General features: G+C 32.6%; 1 protein-coding gene across 13 annotated transcripts in view; it reads left to right on the top strand.

Annotated features, from left to right (window-relative positions):
• Positions 1–19,920, top strand: part of Rfx3 (regulatory factor X3) — a 289,321-nt gene that overhangs the window by 213,114 nt on the left and 56,287 nt on the right. For all 13 annotated transcript variants that reach the window (XM_063250481.1, XM_063250503.1, XM_063250437.1 and 10 more), the window contains 4 exons: positions 54–235; positions 4,191–4,310; positions 14,137–14,258; positions 16,046–16,158. In XM_063250481.1, the coding sequence (XP_063106551.1) occupies positions 54–235; positions 4,191–4,310; positions 14,137–14,258; positions 16,046–16,158 (537 nt within the window). The remainder of the gene's footprint in view (positions 1–53; positions 236–4,190; positions 4,311–14,136; positions 14,259–16,045; positions 16,159–19,920) is intronic.

Below are 19,920 nucleotides of genomic sequence, written 5' to 3'. Positions count from 1 at the left end.
AATTTTGACAAATTGTCTTACTTCTCTGTGTTACTTTGTCTTCTTTGTACTAGCTTCAGTGGCTTTTGGACAATTATGAGACAGCAGAAGGAGTGAGCCTTCCCAGAAGCACTCTGTACAACCACTACCTTCGACACTGTCAGGAACACAAACTGGACCCAGTCAATGCTGCCTCTTTTGGAAAATTAATAAGGTCAATTTTTATGGGACTACGAACCAGGAGATTGGGCACTAGGTTAGTACTTAAAAAAGAGATCATCAACCAATCTCTCCTTTTCAAATTAGAGCAGTTTGGTGTTATTGTTTAATCAGAATACTTAATTACAGGTAGAATATAAGGAAACAGTAGAGAATGCTCTCAGTTTATGAAATTCATGTGAAAAGGAAAGTCATTATTCAGTGAACAGTACCAACCCAAAATGGTAGGTTGTCCTGCACACTAACTGAGCAGGTTTTAAGAACAGGTTTTCAGATTACATAGGAATTAACAGACTAACCTGCTAATGCAAGATTTGTTTGTGGATTTTTGTTTTATTTATGTATTTATGTATTTATTTGTTTATTGTCATACCAGGTTTTGACCCAGGTCATCACACATGTTAAGCAATTATCACAAACTACATCCCCGGCCCTGCATTTGGTACTTTAACTGTATTCTTTTTTGTGAAAATAACTATCCTAATGATGATGAATACAGTGGCGTAGTAAATGGAAAATTATATCTCAGATACTTATAAAATTATACTTAATTTTTAATAATTTATTTTAATAGAGAAAAAATGAAAACTAAAGTTTTCATTTCATTTTGTATAGCTGAGATCAACTAAAAGTTATTTGCTAAATTTGCAAAACACAGGTACTTGATGGCATTGATAATGATATCATCCCATCTCCTATTTTCTCTCTTATTCTTCTTTTATTTATTTATTTTTTATGTTCTTAGTTATTAAACCATATGTGGAAGAAATTATGTGATGGTGTCTCGGTTCATGAATTTAATTGTTTCCATGATTCTAGTTGCAAACTACATAGGTAGCAAACCAAATCAAATTTAGTGATTAGGTTCAATGTTGACCTTATGGGGAAATTTGACTTGGTTCTATTCTATAGCTTTATTGCATAATAACAAGTAATATCAGGAAGGAGCTTCCAGTTTCTCTTGTTTTGAAAATAAACTTAAATGTCAATAAAGTATTTTTAATCTTAGTAAAATAAAGAGCACCTTACCAATATAACTTCATCTTGTATTTTAACTAAAATTATCAGTGTTGTCAGTCAGAAGATTGAACTTTCTCTCATTCATCTTAAGGTTCATGAACAATATCCTTATGACAAAAGACAAATTAACAAGAGAACCACATGCCAATTTATTTAATGTAAGTTTTACGTGACATGGAGCCATGTAGTTTTGTGCATGACATGGACCCTTCAGAAATAAAGACCTACAGAAACAGGGAAATGGCATTTTATTCTAAGCCAAATTCTGAAGTGGTTACTTCTGGAGAAACATGATTGACTAAAAGGCATATGATCAAAAATTTTAACTGGGGTGGGAAGTATATGACTCAGTAAGGCCCACTTGTCTCTAGAATGAAAGTCCTATGACCTATTTTCAGGAAAAGGCCAGCCCTCCTCAGGTGGAAAGGAGTGAAAGTAATGTTTTTCCACCTTCTACAGCTTCTGTTATTTTCTAAAATGGCAAAGCACCATATTTTTGGATAATGTGTCCTGAACCCTATTAGATGGAGGTTTTGTAAGATTTGCAAGGCTTGTATGTACTCAAATTGTGAATTATTCCTTACTTTTGCATTTTTAGTGATTATACAACATTCAGGTTGCTGGAGGTTCTGTTGTCTCATAAATATATTTTCTTTTATCTATACTTTCAAAGATATTATATTTGAAACTGCAGCATATGATTGCCTATTCAAACTAAAGAAACTGGCTTTCATTCCCTTGAAAGCTTTTGTTTATCTAGTATTTTTTTCCCCCAAAACTAGGAAAATCATTATTTGGGAACCTAACCTACTATCTCCTAGCTGGTGGCTCAGTAGTTACGCATATGGTGCCAATATTTTGAAACTGGGCTTTATTCAACATTCTAATAACTGTATTGTAGTGTTGCTTTTGTTACTGAAAAGGATTTCAATGGGTCCTATTTTGAGGCTCCATTCAAACCTTGAAACACATCTTTAAAATCGAAAGGGACAAAATTAGGGTTGTTTGGGTTTGTGAATGAGTAGAATCCATATTCTGTAAGTACATTTTATAATACAGCAGCTTTTGCTTTCTAATGGACCCTCCCCAACAATTATGTCCCCTGCTTCTCTTACAATTGTATGATGGTGTTTGCAATTGAGATGGAAAGCAAAGCCTAGAAGAATAAAGAGAAAGTAAATATTACAGGATGGAGATGGGGTTTAAACTAATGAAGTGTTAGGAAGATAGAAAAACTATAATAGAGAGAAACTGAGCACTAGGTATGAAATCTCAGAGATTCTTTTTTTTTGAGATTGTTTCTGCCATGGAAACTGACACTTACTTTCTACGCTTAACCCACAGAATGGAAGGATAATCCGTACAGATCATGAAGCAAGCTAAATCAGATACTTTTTGGGAAAAAAAAAAAAAAAAAAAAAACTATATCCAGAAATATTATGAGTAAAATTACATGGTGAAATTATTTAAACCAGACTATATCTTTTCTAACATTTTTGGACCTATGTAAACAAAATAAATAAAATCAGTATTAATAAACAAAAATTTCCTTTCTCATGGTTCCATTTCCAAATGAAGTTTGAGCAAAAGTAACCATGGCTTTGCTTCTCTCCCAAAGCCATTCTGAATGGTGTGAAAAGAGGTACATCTCCCAACCCAACCCAGATGCTAATTTGCAAGAAACTGAAAGGAATCTAGGCATTCCACTTATGTGGGATCTCACCAGAGAAACATCACTTCACATGATAATTTTTTCCATGACTAAGAACTGCTGCTAGCCTGTTCCTCTGCTCACTCCAGTTTGTTTGCAAAAACACTAAAAACTGTGGTATTTTTTTGCTGAGTTCTTTAGTAGGTTTTGAAAACCACTCCTAATTTCTACAGATGGAGGGTCTTTCTGTTTGAATATTGAGCATTTATTTCTGCTTTATTCTGCTGAAAGCCATATTTTTAAAAAACTATAACAATATTATTTATGTGATATAATGTCTGCAAGTGTATAGGGTTAATTTAGTATGTGCTTATTAAACTTAGAAGTAAATTAATCTATTTTTATATAAAATATATTTAATCCACACTTGCCTTGCATTTCTTTTTGTAAGTGAAGCAAAAAATTGGAAGGAGCACTGATGTCTTACTATATATAGAGTTGTGGGAAACTATTTTCCAATTGCAAGCATTTACATATTTAAAATGTTAGTTTTGCAAGAATTTCCAAATTCCATTCAGAGCAATACTTGTGATTTCAAATAGCAAACATAGTCTTTCTTACGAACGTGAGGAAGATGTGATATTTTTATTCCAGGTGGAAATTTGCCATGTTCACAGAGAAATTTTGCTGTATATGTTGTGACATATCCAATGCAGCCTACAAAACTGACATAAATCCATACAAGTAGAGACTAATAAAATGTATTTCAACATCACTAAAATTTCCTCCTATTTTGGGTTGCAATATTAAATACAGTGGTATCTCGATTCATGCACTTAATCATAATTAAGTGAAGCACCCACTGTACCACACTTTACCTCAATATCTTATAACAGCTATCTTGTTTCATCATCCCTGAACAAAGAAAAATGTGAAACACATTCAGACTAAGGATTTTTTTGTTTGATACAGCTATTCTCTAATAAATTCATGTTCATTTATACTGTTATTGAATTTGTTTTACTACTATTACCTTTTCTCGATTAAATTTAAGATATAAATTTGAAAATAAAATTCACTTGAGTGGAACAAATTAAGTGAAGGTATATAAGGAAATATGTATCTTAAAGCCTTGAACTGACTGAGAATCTCATTTTGATTTTTTTAGATGTTGCAATAAAAACAGGTATACAAAAACATAAATCATAAAGATATATTAGGTTTTTACTTAATGTTTTCCAAAGTTAAATGTACATCTAATGTGATGCATAGTTATTTGACTGACTCTTTGTGTTTCCAATGTTTGTTGTCTTTTATGAAGAGGAAACTCCAAGTATCATTACTATGGGATTCGTGTCAAGCCAGATTCCCCTCTTAATCGTCTGCAGGAAGACATGCAGTATATGGCTATGAGACAACAACCCATGCAACAGAAGCAAAGGTATACTTTGGAGTTGCCTTAATAAGTCAAAGTTATATATTTCTAAGTTACTTAAGTCTCTTCTTTTTGAACAACTAGAGCAAATACCAAGTGTACAGGAGTGTTGCTACTGTTGACTTGCATTCACTATCAATAATTCCTTAGTCTGACTTAGGATTTCAGTGATCTAGTCCTCCAGAAATTTTAATTCTGATTCTTTCACCCATTTGACCCCTTTTAAATTAAGTGTAACATCTCAAACTGGTCAGTCAGGGAAATGAAATATAAAACTTAAAGAACAAACACAGCAAATACCTCCTGGAGAAAGTAGTTTTATGCATCAGTGTAGACTTGCTATTCTGCACATCCTTTGAGTCTTTTTTTTTTTTTTTTTTTTACTATGAATTATTTTTTTTTTTTAACTATGAATTCTTATGTCTGGAATTTCTTACACTTAAAAAAATCCAACTTTCTTAAACATAGAATTTTAGCAGTTAGTAATTATAAGAAGAGATTTCAAGCATTCATGAATGAATGCATGGATGGATAATAGAATCACGTATTTTACAATTGAAAAACACCTTAGCCTAGGTTGATCTTAAAACCTGAGGATAATCAAAGCATTAGCAGCTCTCTTTTCAGATGAATCCAAGAGATGAAATGATTTGCACTAGCCTATATTACTCCTGCTAGTCGAGGACCTTATAGTCCCATGTGACTACTGTCATAATTCAGAGTAAATAAAACAAAAAAGCTATCCTTCTACCAGCATAGTGCAGACATGCCATCTAGTTGTGATTCTTTGGTTTTATTTCCAGTTCAACATGTAGAATTAGGAGAAAGGAGGCTTCTGCTTGCATTCTGCTTCAGGGTTCTGAAGTGATTTAGTTGCTTTGGTCAGATCTCCAGATCCACTCCATTTTAGTCAGAAGTGTTAGCTCTAAGATACTGCTAGAGAAAGAATATATTGCACGCTAGTCCTTTTACTATTTATTCAGCAAACACTGAATCTCAACTGTGTGAGAGGCATGCAAAGACAGACACCTTCCTGTACTTTGAAGAGTTAAAACATTAGACAGAAAGGCATATGGGGAATTAAGAAAAAAGAAATGCAGTCTGAGATGTGCTAAAATATCCTTTTGGTCAAGGAACTATAGAATAAGGAGTAATTTTCAACAAAATCTGGGAGAGGGAAGATTGGGAAACTTCATAGAGAAAGTGCTATTTATACAGGAACTAAGAAGAGTCAGATACAGAGGAGATTTAGGCAGAGAGAAATGTAAACAAAGCACTGGGGTAAAGTCCACGGTGTCTTTAGTAAATGATCTATGATTTGGTGAGGTTGGAACTGTAGATGAGATTGAGGAGATGCTTTAGTATTTTAGTGGGAGATGCAATTTAAAAAACACTTTGTATTAAGAGATTTAGTTTTATGTGAAGCTCATAAAATTGTTCTTTGTGCAGAACACAGCTTTGAAGCTATTCAAAGCTTTGAAGCAAAATGAAGAAACTGACTTTTTTCTAGAGAGATGATGTTTTGATTTAGGGCAAGACATTTATTGGTAAGAGACTGAAGGTAAAGTCAATTAAATGGTTTTAACAAAGTCATAATTTCCATTGTATGTGTTTCAGCCTAAAGACGCAATCAAAGCTATTGTATAAAAGTATCTTAAAGATTTAGGTTTTTAATTTACAGATTCTCTATCGTCTTTTTTTTAAATTGCTGATTCTTGTTTTGGATGTATAGTCAGTGAAACATGTTAAGAAGGACTTTAAGAAAAATAGTGTCAGTCAGACCTTACATGATGAAAGTAGAGGAAGTATGAAATAATAAACTGAGGGCTGGGGCTTTAGCTCAGCAGTGTGTGGTCGTGAGTTTGATCCTCAGTACCGATGAAAAAGAAAAAATAAAATATAATAAAATAAGATAAAATAAAATAAACTGTGCTTGTCTTGAGTTTTGAAGTTTTTTTTTTTTTTTTTTTTTTCTATTTGTTAAAAGCAACACTGCAGCTTTTACTTTCTGGTATAATTTCTGCCCTGTGCACTGCAGCACTATATGGCAGAGATGAAGATAAAATCAAGAAAAAGATCTTGACTCAAATATAACATGTACTAAACTTAATGATGAATAAAAACTTCATAAACTGTACTTACAATAGCTGAAGACTACTTCTTCCTGTGATTTAAATGTAAGCTTTCATGGAAAAGAAACTTTTCAAAGGGCATCTTTTATAAACAACCTGAGTTAGGTAAGCAATTCATCCATTAAAGGTGTGAATCTGTGAAACAGATTCCAGAACTATAAAGATTTAAAAGCAGTGAAAACTCCTGCAACCTCTACATAGTAGCAATTGCTTTTAGAAACAAACACAATATGAATGTGTTATAAAGAAGTATAAAATTCTCAGTAATATTAATAAATCCTGCCAACTTTAATGCTTCAGAGAATTTGTTTTCCTATGAAATACAAATGTTAGAGAACTGAAAAATTGAAATGTCTTTTAATTTTTACTTTCTCCTATGATACCGATTTTCCATTGTGGACAGTTGCTCTTAGGATGGAGTCTTGATTAATGATTGCAGTGTTCATGTCTACTGCATAAGCTTCTTTTTGGGACAAGCAGGAGGCTTCAATTGTCTTTCTGAAAGTCTATTCACTGACACTATCCGTAAGCCTTATTTGAAATCAGTTACCCCATTCTGTAGTGGCATTTGGACTAGAGAGAAAGAATTTCCTTAATTCTCTATATAAGGACAAAATTAAATATATTTGTTAAAATATTGGAAAAAGAACATATTGTATCATTTCTGTGATGACTTAAAAATGTCAAATGAACCTACTAAACAAGTTAAAGTTTATATAAGAGAAAACCTCTATTATTTTGTTAAAATATGAATGATTTGTGAAAGGTTTCAAATATTTTCTAGTAGATACTACAGTAGTGTTTAATATTTCAAAATGTTTAAATTATATAAATACCTTTAGGACTATTTAATGCATCTATGTATATGTTTCTTCCATAGGATAAATTTATATGTTCTTACAATTAAAGAATTCAACTTCATGCATTGATTATTTTGTCAGTTACAGTTAAGGTTTGGTGCTCAGTTTGTTTTTCTAATAAATTTGAAATTGTAATTATAGAGATAGTGATGATTATCATTTTATGCAGCTTTTCAATATCTTGAGTTCTTATATATAAGAAATCTCACTTGAAGATTTGATAGGGCAGTACAGGGAATGCCTACTTATTTACAAATAAGATTCTCTGCATTACTACCATATATAACATAGCCATAAATCTGGAAATAAATGGAAAGAGCTTCTAATTGAAAAACAGATGTCATAGAGCCTATAGTTTCACATACTTGAAAAGGTGAATCTATGTTTACCATTTACCTAAGATAAAGGAACAGATTAGAGCCCATTCAGTTGATAGACTGATGGGGTATGACAGTTGGCAGGAGTAAATATAGGTTGACACGGTCTTCTGTTTACTTTTGAGTTATTTGATTCAGCTGTTTCTTGTCATCTAGTGGAGGGACAAATGGATATAGGTCCTGTAGTAGTCTTTTGGAATATGATTTTAGTGACTAGAATCTAGTCTTATACAATGTAATATCTGTTTTGTATAGTTTTTTTTTTTTTTTTTTTTTTTTTTTGTCTTTTTCGTTTTTTATCGGTACCAGGGATTGAACTCACGACTGCCTGCTTGCAAGGCAGGCGCTTATGCCACTGAGCTAAATCCGCAGCCCCTGTTTTGTATAGTTTTGTATACTGGTGGCATTATGGGTAATCAAAAAAGAAAGAATATATGATTGTTAAAGAAATTTCATATGATAATAATTTCACATTTGAATGGAATAATTTTGATGTTTTTTGTTTGTTTGTTTGTTTGTTTTGTATCAGGAATAGAACTTGGGACCGCATGCTTGCCAGGCAGGCACTGTGCCCTGAGCTATATCCCTGGCCTAGTCTGGAGTTTTCAAAGAAATTCATTCATGGACTAATTTGCTTACCCTAATTTAGACAACAAATTGATTAGGTTATCAATGAGCGAAAAGGACTTCAGTAATTTTGAGCTATGCAAACTAAGTAAAAATGTTTGTTTCAGTTTATTTTTAATACTTTGAAGACTACATAGTTAGCACTTTATATGCAAGATCTCATTTGACCATGATTATTTGCTGTTAAGGATACTGGGCCCACTTAATTTTGCTATATGCAGAAGCTCACTTTATTTTTTTCATACACAAAGCTTCAGATAACTTTTAGTTTCAATTGATCCTGACATCAGATGGAGCCAAAATGGAATTCTCCAAATAAAAAAGATGGAAAAGGTATCCCCTAGAATTTGTTTGACTGGAACAGCCAACTTCAGATAAAAGAAGTGTCATGCATATGTATTTCTAGCAATAATATAGCTGTTCTAGCTAACTGTAAATCACATAAGAGGACTCAGTGAAGAAACTGATGAGATCACAGAACCATATCTGCCCTTTTCATCCTTGCACCCTCAACACTTAGGAGGGCAGTGAACATACTCTTAGTACGCCCCAAATTCATGTTAAATAAATGAATGAGACACATCATTCATTCTTATTTTGGCCAGCAACTTTAACCTCTGTTCTCTCCTGCAGTTAACATAACTATCCTATTTGAATTTAATTTTTGTTTTTTCCCTTGTCCAATTAGAAACACAAGGCTCATGAGACAAATGCCAAGAGCTACTGAGAATTATAGAGATGAAGTCCTATCATTAAGCAGCAAAGTGAGGCTGAAGCCAGTTAGGTGACGTACATAGATATGGTGGGGCATCAGAGAATTTAGTTGCTGTTCTGAAAGAGTGGATCTCTTCATATTCACTGTTTACTTTTAGCCCAGTTATGTTTGTCAGACATCAATCAAGTAAACTAAAGATTTCTGGGGTAATTTTTTTCATGGAGAAATTTCAAGATCCCCATAACTCTAACCTCTTGTCCTGATTGTTAGCTTAATATTATTTGATCATGCAAATCAAATAATATGATCATTTATAATTCACAAATTATAAATATCATAACAACTCTGCCTGTAGAGTTCATATTTTGTGTGTTCTGGATGGCACCTTTTTCTGTTACTTTGCAAAGACTTCTTCCCAGGTGTGGTGGCATGTGCTTGTAATCCAGCACTCAGGAGACTGAGGCAGGAGGATTGCTGTGAGTTCAAGGCCAGCCTGGACTACATAAATTCGTTCAAAGACAGGCTGTAGAACAGTGAGACCCTGCCTCAAAAATAAATAAATAAACAAAGAAAAATAAGAAGATTTCTCAAAGTGATTCAGTGTATTGAAAATCTTTCTACTTGGTACTATTGGTTGAATGTGTTGGTAAATATATACCACTCTTTGCCTTCTATTGGATTTATTAGTAGCTGTGCTTATAGAATTATTGACGGAATATTGCTTTTAGAGTAGATCTACAACTATCCAAGTCCTAAATAACAGCCATTGCTAGACCCATGGGGGAAGATACCTAATAATTTTCCAAATTCTCTGTGTTAGTGACAGGTTTCATGCATACAGTCAGCTATTAACGCATTAGAGTTTCTTTCATTTCTTAATCATTAACAAATTTAGCTCTGATTGCCTATGGAGTTGCAAGCTGTTAAAATGATCATTTGCCTCTTACTAATTTCGAAATCAAGAGCTGTTTCTTTAATGCAGTGCTGGTCTTTCTTAAGAGCACACAACAACTCAAGAGCACTAAGTATCTACTATGGGAAAATCTAATTTGAAAATAATAAATTTGTAAAATAAATGGGGTTAAAGAGAGGGTAATGCTCTTAATGAGTTTTCTTTTTTTTAAGGACTCAATGTAAAGAGGGTTTTTTTTCAACAGGAAGTTTCCCTGATCTTGCAATTTAATACTTATGGTGGTGATTTTATGAAGAGTGTCGAGAGGCAGGAAATCTAAACATTAGTTTTCAATATTGGAAGGACAGTTGCAGTTCAACCAGAATTAAGATAATATAGAATTAGCATATTGCATCAACAGACTATTTTTTGAAAACTGATTTATACTTATCCTTTTTACTAGCATACACATAGAATATCATACTCATAGTAAATGCTCAATAAATTCTTAAACCAATGTAATATGCTAAAATCAATTGATATTATAATAAAATGAAATATTATCTCAAATATTCATTAATTCATCCATCAGTTTAAAGATAGTTATTGTATGCTTCAAATATAGTATTTAGGAAACACTTTTTAAATTAATTTACACTTTGAAAAATGACAGCTTTCTAATGTTAATGAATGTACTTCCATAACTTTGGGCGGAAATGCTCATGTTAGGCCTTCAAAAGGCTCATATGGACTAAGACCCTAGAGGCTGCTTAGCAAAGATACACAAGCTTGTGATACCAGTTTATAAGCCTCATTTTCAAAGATTCTGTTGAGTAGAACTAAAGCAAGCCGAGGCTTTGAAATTTTTGGAAAACTAACTAGATTGTTGATGTATAGTAAAGTTTCAAAAAGACCAAATCATTTCTTCCAAGAAATAGTCATAAGTATTTGCCTACACCATCTTTAATTTGATTTTCCTTGACTCATTATTAAACTCCTTCCTAGGAAGACTCAGTATTTCTGATGTGATTGTCAAGATAGGATTTTTTTTTTCTCTTAGTGTATCAATAAAATGAACCTTTACCCTTTGCTAGGCCAATATTTCTGATTTCTGGGGATTCCTTTTAAACATTACAATCAAATACATTGTGAATATACCACTGTGTGTTTCATTGTTGAAAATAAAGCAGAGCAAAATAAAGAGATAAATAGGAAGTAAGGAGAAGTTCAAATACTTCTCCAAATTACATATTCTGTTGTTTTAAAATATTTCAATATATATGCTAATTTGTCTCATTTATTCAAACAATTTATCTTAGTTCTTTGAAAAAGAAGTTTGTCTTATCTGTTTCTTTTGTGTGAGAATCTTCTTGGTTTATGTCTTGTACTTTGAAGACAGTGATACATAGTGGAATAACTGTTATTCTCTTATTATTTGATTATGAAAATTTGTTTTTTTTTTTTTTTATAAAATAGAAAAAAACAGGAAAGGCAGAAGTTAGCACTATGTTGAAACTCTCATCCTTACAGGCTCACATTAACCATCTGGTACAGGAGCCTTGCTCCTACTCTTCCTGGTATAATTCTTCATGGCCAGACTCTTCTGAATTTTGCCCTGATACCTTTCTCTCAGAAAACACAGTATGAGATTTTGGTTTGCAGCAGTTTCATTAGTAACTAGCAATAGAGATACAAAGTGAATTTTTGTGTATCTTTGGATTCATTCATTATACAATGTACCATCCTTACTTTTATGGTTATAATTGAAAACACTAATTTCCCAGTTTTGACTGTATTTTCTGATTTTTTGTACATCTTTACTGTGTAGGACCTTTTACTAAATATTCATCTGGATAGTGTATCAGAATTTACCAGTTTATTACTGCCTTGACACTTTTCCCACGTAATATTGTATGCCCATAATTAGTGCTTCCCACTCAACATAATTATTATTAAGCATAATCATTCATTAATTATAACTCATTGTCATTTTGATTGCATATGAAAAGATAACTCTTTCATTTAGAAACTTCTGCTAACTATGATACTAACAGCTACCTCGATCTTTCTGTAAAGATAATTTTGTTTGTAGGCTACAGTTTTGTGCAAGTAGATTATAACATAGCATCTTCCTCTGAAAGCATATAGTCTTAATAGAAATATATGTAATTTTGCTTTTTTTGCTTAAATTTCACTTGCCTTTGATCTTCTTACCTGTTATATTAAATACTGGGTAGGAAAAAGTAATGTGAAAAAGTGTGGTTGGTCAAATATCATATAATTACTTTATAATCCTATATTAAAACTTAATAAATTGAAGTCTTTATGGTATATTTCTGTTTATCTCTTTTCTGGGATGAAATATTTAAATTTCCTTAACCATTTTTGCTTAAACTTCATGAATCCCAAATGCTATTAACTTAAAGGAAGAAACTTGGTGAAACAATTTTAGTCTATTTCATTAGTGCTGTAAAATTTTGTAGTACAACATAGGGCAGCTAACATCAGAGTAAACTTGGAATTAATGAGGGCAAGAAAATTCCCTAAATGCAGTAAGGTCACACCCACCCTATCCTGCTAGGACAAATTGGATAAGCAATTTCTCCTGGCACAAATATATAAAGTACTTACTTCACACAGTTCACATGTTTTTATGATAATTCTATAAGGCAGAAAAGAAATCAGAAAACATTCTATCTTTCGTGCATGACACTTCTAGCACATCATAATACTAACCCTTCAATTGTTTCATAGTATGGTCCTAACTGAAAAGTTTTCCCATGAAATAAAATAGTAGTCTTGAGTCTTTGTATTATTACAAAACAATATTCTGTTGTTGAAAGGTTACCATTAAAATGATATCTACAAGGATGAAATGTGTTCTAACCTTGTTCACCCTTTTTATCTTCTGACTTTATTTTGCTTTTATAGTTTTTTGGAGGGAGGGGAATTGTCACATAAGAAATAGACATAAATGTCCTTATGAGAAACTTTTTCTTAAAAGTTTTACATGTCCAAATTATAATTGACTAAATCATTTCTTAGAGCAACGTGAGCATTGTTTGCATGTTTCACCAGGTGCATGCATTTCGTAGATGTTGTCAGAAGGCAGGCATCTTTTATATATTAGAGACATTGATGTTCATAATAACTGTATATTAATGATACAATTGAATCATGGCATGAGCATAAGGATCAAATGTCTGGATAGTGAAAATATTAAATTCTTTTTGTTAAAAATACAGTAAAAAGAAAATAAATGGAAGGAAAAAAACTATAATTCCAATGAAGATATCTCTAGGTACTTTATTATAAATTTTTATACCTTTATTTCTAAATTTCTGAAATGAAGAAAATTAAGTACAATCTACTTATTCATTTTATGTTGATTTGTCCTAGGAAATTTGCCCAAGCTTTCTCTTATCTTCTGTAAAATATATTTTGCTTCCAAGAAGTCTTTGCTGTTGAAGCGTAATTTTTCCTCTTTTAGGTGTATGGAAAGTATCTAAGATTGTATGACTAGTACCTAAAGATAAATATATGCTTATACTTGAATTTGATAGAGAGGAGGGAAACTAGGTAGGTTTATAGAAGAAGTCTTGCATGTAATTTGCTGCAAACTGATGGTTAGGGCCTTTGTATTTGCAGCTATGAATAAGAAATTAAGGGAGGTGAATGTGTTCAGATATATAAGAGGTTTGGAGATAAATGAAAAACAATATAAGTTTTGCATAGTGATAATATTTTAAAGGTATTGATTTACTGAAAGTCATTTATCAACATTTCTTAAGCCCAAATAAGCTCTTGGACCTTAGTTCAGGTTAAAGTTAAAATGCACCAGTATTTACAATGTTTCTACCTTGATCAGTTGGCCATTAAAAATTGTTTTTAAAATATGTAATGAAATTATATAGACATTTTTGCTACTACCATGCAAATAAATACCTCATAATTCTCTTATTCTTGGGTAAATTTCTCAATTTTTAAAAGTGGATCTTCTTTCTCATGCCCTTTTTTCTTTCCACAAGTTAATAAAAAATGTCTGTATCCTAACTTTATGTGACTTTCAAGGAAAAAAAGTTCTACGATTGTTATGAGACATTAAAGAAGATGGAATGAAATTGAATGCCTTGGAAATTTTGAGTAGTACCAAAAACAAACAAGCAAGCAAGCAAACAAAGCCAGAAATAATTTGGACTGTTTTATTTTTTCCCCATCTAATATTTTAGGTACAAGCCTATGCAGAAAGTGGATGGGGTTGCAGATGGTTTTACAGGAAGTGGTCAACAGACAGGGACATCTGTTGAGCAAACTGTAATCGCCCAAAGTCAACATCATCAACAGTTTTTAGGTATGTTAAGGGAAATGCATGCAGTTGGTGTTAGGATTTTGAGGAGAACAATAGAAGTCTTTTCTCCAACAGCAGTGTCTGTTTACAATTGCTAATCATACAGAAAAGATTTTATTGGTGGGGGGTTTGGGGTGATGCTGAAACTATGCACATCACAAGATAACTCTCCTTCAGCCCTATTTTCTCATTTCACTAGAACTTATTTTTTAAAAATATAGAGCAATGAAGGGTTTCAAATGCATGTGAATTAAAAGCTTATATCTATGAATGTTTCTCAGAATTTATACTAACTGGCTTTTGTAGTCAAAATTGTTTTGTCTACGTTCAGTAGTAACTTCAAATTTAAAAAAAATTTTTTTTCCTATCCTGAATACGAAGATGGATATACGTACAGTCTCAAGTTAGAAAAGTTATTGCAAACTTCAAAAGTAAACTGTTTTTATAGCGATCATAGTACTATTTTTGTGATTTTGTAGATGGAATACATGTTGTGTGTTATTGAAATTCTTAGAAAGTAGAACTCAAACACTTTGCAGATTACTGCCATAATCAAAGGGGCAAAAGTGGACATTTAATGTAATTGACAGCTCTTCTACAAATGAGTATGCACAGTTTCCATTACAGCAGTGCAAGATGAGTAGATGCATCAGCAAGTGTGTGTGTGTGTGTGTGTGTGTGTGTGTGTCTGTGTGTGCATGTATGCAGTTTCGAGCACAGACAACTGAAATAGATTTTCAGGTAGGAACAGCTACCAAAAGTTGAAAATATTATGCAGTGTTTTCCAAAGTAAAATCCTTACATATTGTAGTGGACCTTAAAACTTTCAACAAGAATTTTGGTTTGTATTTTGTGCTTTTCTTTCAAATATAGCTTTTAAAAAATAATGAAAGCATTGGATGGGGATTTAGCTCCGTAGCATAAGTGCCTACCTGGCAAGCATGAGGTCATGAGTTCGATCCCTGGTACCAAAAAACAAAAACAAAAAACAAAAAACACAAGTGTCTTCTCTATTACCTAGATCGAAACTCTTCTGTACTTTTTGCTCCACACTTGCATTTGAACATATTGTAAGGCAGGCACCAATGTTAGTTGTCCAAAGATGAAGAAAACAGTGCACTTACTGCCGTGTGAATTCTGCCTTTCCCTCCAGGAAGGCTAATTTCTTAGTGCTCTGTATGAAGACATGTTTCACAGCCAGCCATTTGAATATAGAAAAGTAACAGAGAAGCACCTAACACATGGCACGTGTTGGTGTGTCCTGTCAAACACAAAGACTTGGTGTGACAGCAATTGGTACTATGTTCATGTTGTAAGAGATAATTTAGTTACAGAGCAATGGCATCATCTTTCACAACGGTTTCTATTAACTTAAATGTGATTTTTGTAGTTTTTGTTGTATTCTTTAACACTTTTGGCTTTATTTCAAAAATATGAACATACAAGTTTAAAGCTGTTTATTTTATATAGTTAGGTAGCATAATAATAAATGCAATTGGTACTGGCAATATTTAGATACTTTCCTTTAATAGAAACCTATGCTATTCTGTTGCCATTATAATTGTAGTGAAAATTGAGTTTCTACAAAATTCAAAAGTGTACTCCCTATATTACATTTTCTGCTGATAACGTTGCTAAATTTTGCTTGCAAAATATTAATTATGCTCTTTGGCTACTGATCACTGAATTTTTTTTTTTATGTTTTAGTCTTCTGGAATCTTTCTTATTAACCTGTAACTGACATCATCCATAGTAGCTTTTTTCCCCCCTTTGTATTGTCATGGTAACAGATGCATCACGAGCACTTCCAGAGTTTGGAGAAGTTGAAATCTCTTCTCTGCCAGATGGTACTACCTTTGAGGATATCAAGTCACTTCAGAGTCTTTATCGAGAGCACTGTGAGGTAAGCTTTTTCAAACATACTATGAGCATGAACTGTGTTTTGCCAGACAACTTGTTAAAAAATTCAGGCTTTTCTTAGGGGACTCATGAAGTCAGCATTAATTCTTTTGAACCATAATAAATTTATATTTCTTCTTGTCTGAGAGAGGTGAGGAAGGCAGGAAAGGGAGAATACATTTTATTTTCAATTTTTTAATTCTAATCTGAATTTTTTATAATTCTCTAAGTATTTTTCAGAAATATTTTCATACAGGTGGTGAGACAGATGAATAAGAGAGGTTTCTTCCCTTTTTCTTTATAATGTAACTCCCATATATAATAGGGAACTAGATAAACAAAATCTTTCACAGTCTATAGACTGGAGTACTAAAACTAAGCCAGAGAACAGACAACTCCAAATGTACTAAGATAGAACAAGTTCCGGGATTTACTATGAAGGGAAAAATCAAGACACAAACAGTGTGCATAGCCTGTAATTATCATTTGAGGAGAAAAAACCCTGTGTACCTATCACTCCATAAAGAACAAGAAAATGTTAATAGTAGTTATCTTTGTGAAGAAAACTGCGTGACTGCCCCAGTGGAGAGACTCAGTTTTTCAATAGACCCTTTTGAGTTTCACACATGTATGTGTTTTTTATTAAAGGTTATTTTTCAAATTTTTCATAAGCATTTTAAATGTTTATTCCAAGTATCATAAAGGTAAGTAAGTAGGTTGCTGTCTCTTTCTTTCAACTAAGGGTCTTGGTGTTTTTAATCCGCACTGCTGTTCTCCTTCCAACATCAGAACTGGCAACACCATCTAGGGCTGTGAGCTTTCTCCACACCAGGATATTAATGGACCTGCCACTCCTGTCACAAAGGAGACAACAGATTGTGCAGTTTTAAGTGCCTCTCCTTTTGAAAAAAGATTATATTCAGAAATTTAAATTTCAGGGGTATTTGTGGTCTGCTTGAAAGTTAATTGTTATCTTTTAGATTTCTAGGGTAGCTCTCCTGTTTACGGGCAGTGCACTATGCAGTAAGAAGTTTCAGTTTGTAACATTACAGATGGTTTTTTCCCATTGCAGAAATAAAAATTGCTTGAATGAATTTAAGTGCTTGTCAGAGATACTAGGTTAACAACCAAGGAGAAATTCTCTCATTAATACAGCGTTTGCCAGAAGTAGTTCTTCCATGCTCTATCAATACTCAGTATTTTGGGGATCTCAAAAACACTTAAGATTCATTTCTCTTCGATTACAATACTTTTCACATTTTAGAATTTCTGAATTACCCTCATTCCTGTAGAAAAAATTTTCTTTCTATATCTAACATCACATTCAGTAAACTTTTGTATATTCTTTAAACAGTTTCTTATTTCTCTGTGTTCAGATGAATCTTGCTATAAACAAATCAGCCTATACAAAAATAATATGTGTTTTTAAAGAACTTCTTATTTACTCGGTATATAAGTTGGAGCATTATTACTTAATTGCCAAAGATTTATAGTAGTATTTATTCTATATAACAAAGTATTAAAATAGTCCTTAGATTATAAAATTCTCATAATATACCAATTATCAAAAATAAATGTATCTATACAAAGAGATGATGGCATATATAATAACCTAAGGGGGAAATGATAGTATGATCCCCACTCTGTGTCCTAGTTTGAAGTGTACAACCATCTGTCATTGGCCGTTGTGATATGTATGGAAAGAAAAATTCTTTTTTTTCTCTGTTAAACTTTTAAGCTTTTGAAATATAGCTGTCTGAATCCCATAACCAATCTTGAAAATAGTCACTTGTTCTACAGAATATGAATTACTTTAATTTGTATTTCTCTATGTATTTCAAAGAAGAAGTACAATGAAAATATGTTTTACGCATTTGTCAAACTATTCACAGGAAGCTGTTAATACTTTTCTAGAGATCTGAGATATTTGTTTGAAGAGATACTGAATGTAACATGCATTGCTATTCCTTTCTTGACTTGTTTCACTGTTCCTAGTTTATACTTTTAAAGAAAATTTAATATATACCAATTTTCCATATTTTGAATTATAATTTATCCAAGATACTTTGTAAGACTAGTTTTATAGTATAATGAAAAGGCATAATTTTCTTACATTGCTATAGCTGGTTTTTAAAAATGTACACATAGTGATCTTACAGCAGTCTCATGGATACCCATATGTAAAGTTTTAGAGATTTCTCTTACAATATGCCTGAGCTATAAGTAAGAAAGCAGGTCTAATAATGCATTTCTGAAGAAGACTTTCATTTTCCCATTGAGTTGAGAAAAACCTGTGTTCTTTTTCCTTTGAAAGCTTCCATTTTGTATTTTTGAATCTATTTATTTGCTGAGGACTATTAATTTTTTCCACTTTCACTATCTAACTACTTGCAGCCTTCCCTACTAATTCTTAGAAAGTACCTCCAACAGATGTTGATTAATATTTGAGCTAGTCTTAGAGTGTTTTTAGTATCCATTTCCCTCTATCACATTTTAGGCCAGATCCTCACAGATGGCACAGACTCTATAGAATTATGATGTTCTAGTTTGCCTCCCCTTCTCCAAATACTGAGATGGATGCTAGTTTGCCCCCTATTTTCTCTGCCTTCTGTCAATTTTTAGGTCATGATGGTTGTACCCTACTTGTTACTTTTTGATGATATCAAGCACATTATACTACTTCTGACTTTTAATACTCAAAATAATCACAGAATTATGTTCTTTGCATAAACAAGTTGTTTTTAGTTTCATGACTTTTTATCTGAAGGCTAAATTATTAATTGCAATGGCAGGTTAAAATTACATATGATCATCAAAGATAATGGGGAAAGTGAGATTTTAGCATCATCAATTAAGCAAAAGGAAAGAAGGAAAGAAAAAGAAAAGAAACAAAAAGAACTTGGTTACTAGGAAAATTGTTCTTGAAGCTAAAATTAAGGAGAAAACAAAGGTGAAGTTGTCAAGATTTTAAAAAGGTGAAAGATGAAGATCCTTTTTGGGGGGTATTCTGTGATACTTTTAAATTTGTTATCTGTTTATTTTTTTGGTCCTGGGAATCAAACTCATGATATCACGCTTGTCAGGCAGTCACTTAAGCGCTGCTGAACTAAATCTCCAGCCCTCTGTGATACTTCAGTAGTTGAAAGATGGCATTATTTTGGAAGGTGAAGAATTTAAAAAATAAGCCCTACTTATATGAAGTTTATCACATTCATTAAAGCTAATTAGTTGAACTATAATTATTCTTATTGTGGAAACAATTTGGCTCAAATATATCTCATTTGATGACATTATTTTACCTGTTCAAATGTGTACAGAAAAAGATACTAAAAAGCTTGGCACCTCAGAGATTAAGCATTGAAAATAATACCATACTTCACAAGTAGGAATCTACTTGTTAGCTGATATATGAAAAGATCCTGTGAGTTGGCAGAAATGAGCTTAGATTGTCTGATGTTGAATGCATGATGAATCTGACCAAAGATGCAGGCCTGCTGTGCCCATTTGCTGCCCAGAGAAAAGCTGGAAGCTTGCCCTCTCCATATTTCCTGCCCAGCCATGGCAGAAAGGACCCTGGAACCCATGATCAGCAGCCTTAGCAGAGTTAACTCATCCCTAACTGTATCTACACAGATGAACACTTCCTTCTCTTCGCTTTTACCCTATTTGATGGCCAGTGATCATCTAGCCCAAAGAGGAAAGATGTGAAAAAAGGACTTTCTACCTTCCCTGGCCTGAGATTAGTTAGCGTGTCAATACCATGGAG

Source organism: Cavia porcellus, unplaced genomic scaffold (assembly GCF_034190915.1).
Source record: "Cavia porcellus strain 051 isolate PalLab524CR breed Dunkin Hartley unplaced genomic scaffold, mCavPor4.1 scaffold_1, whole genome shotgun sequence".
Taxonomy (NCBI): Eukaryota; Metazoa; Chordata; class Mammalia; order Rodentia; family Caviidae; genus Cavia; species Cavia porcellus.
The sequence above is the reverse complement of the archived record's forward strand: the minus strand, read 5'-3'. Positions and strand labels throughout refer to the sequence as shown.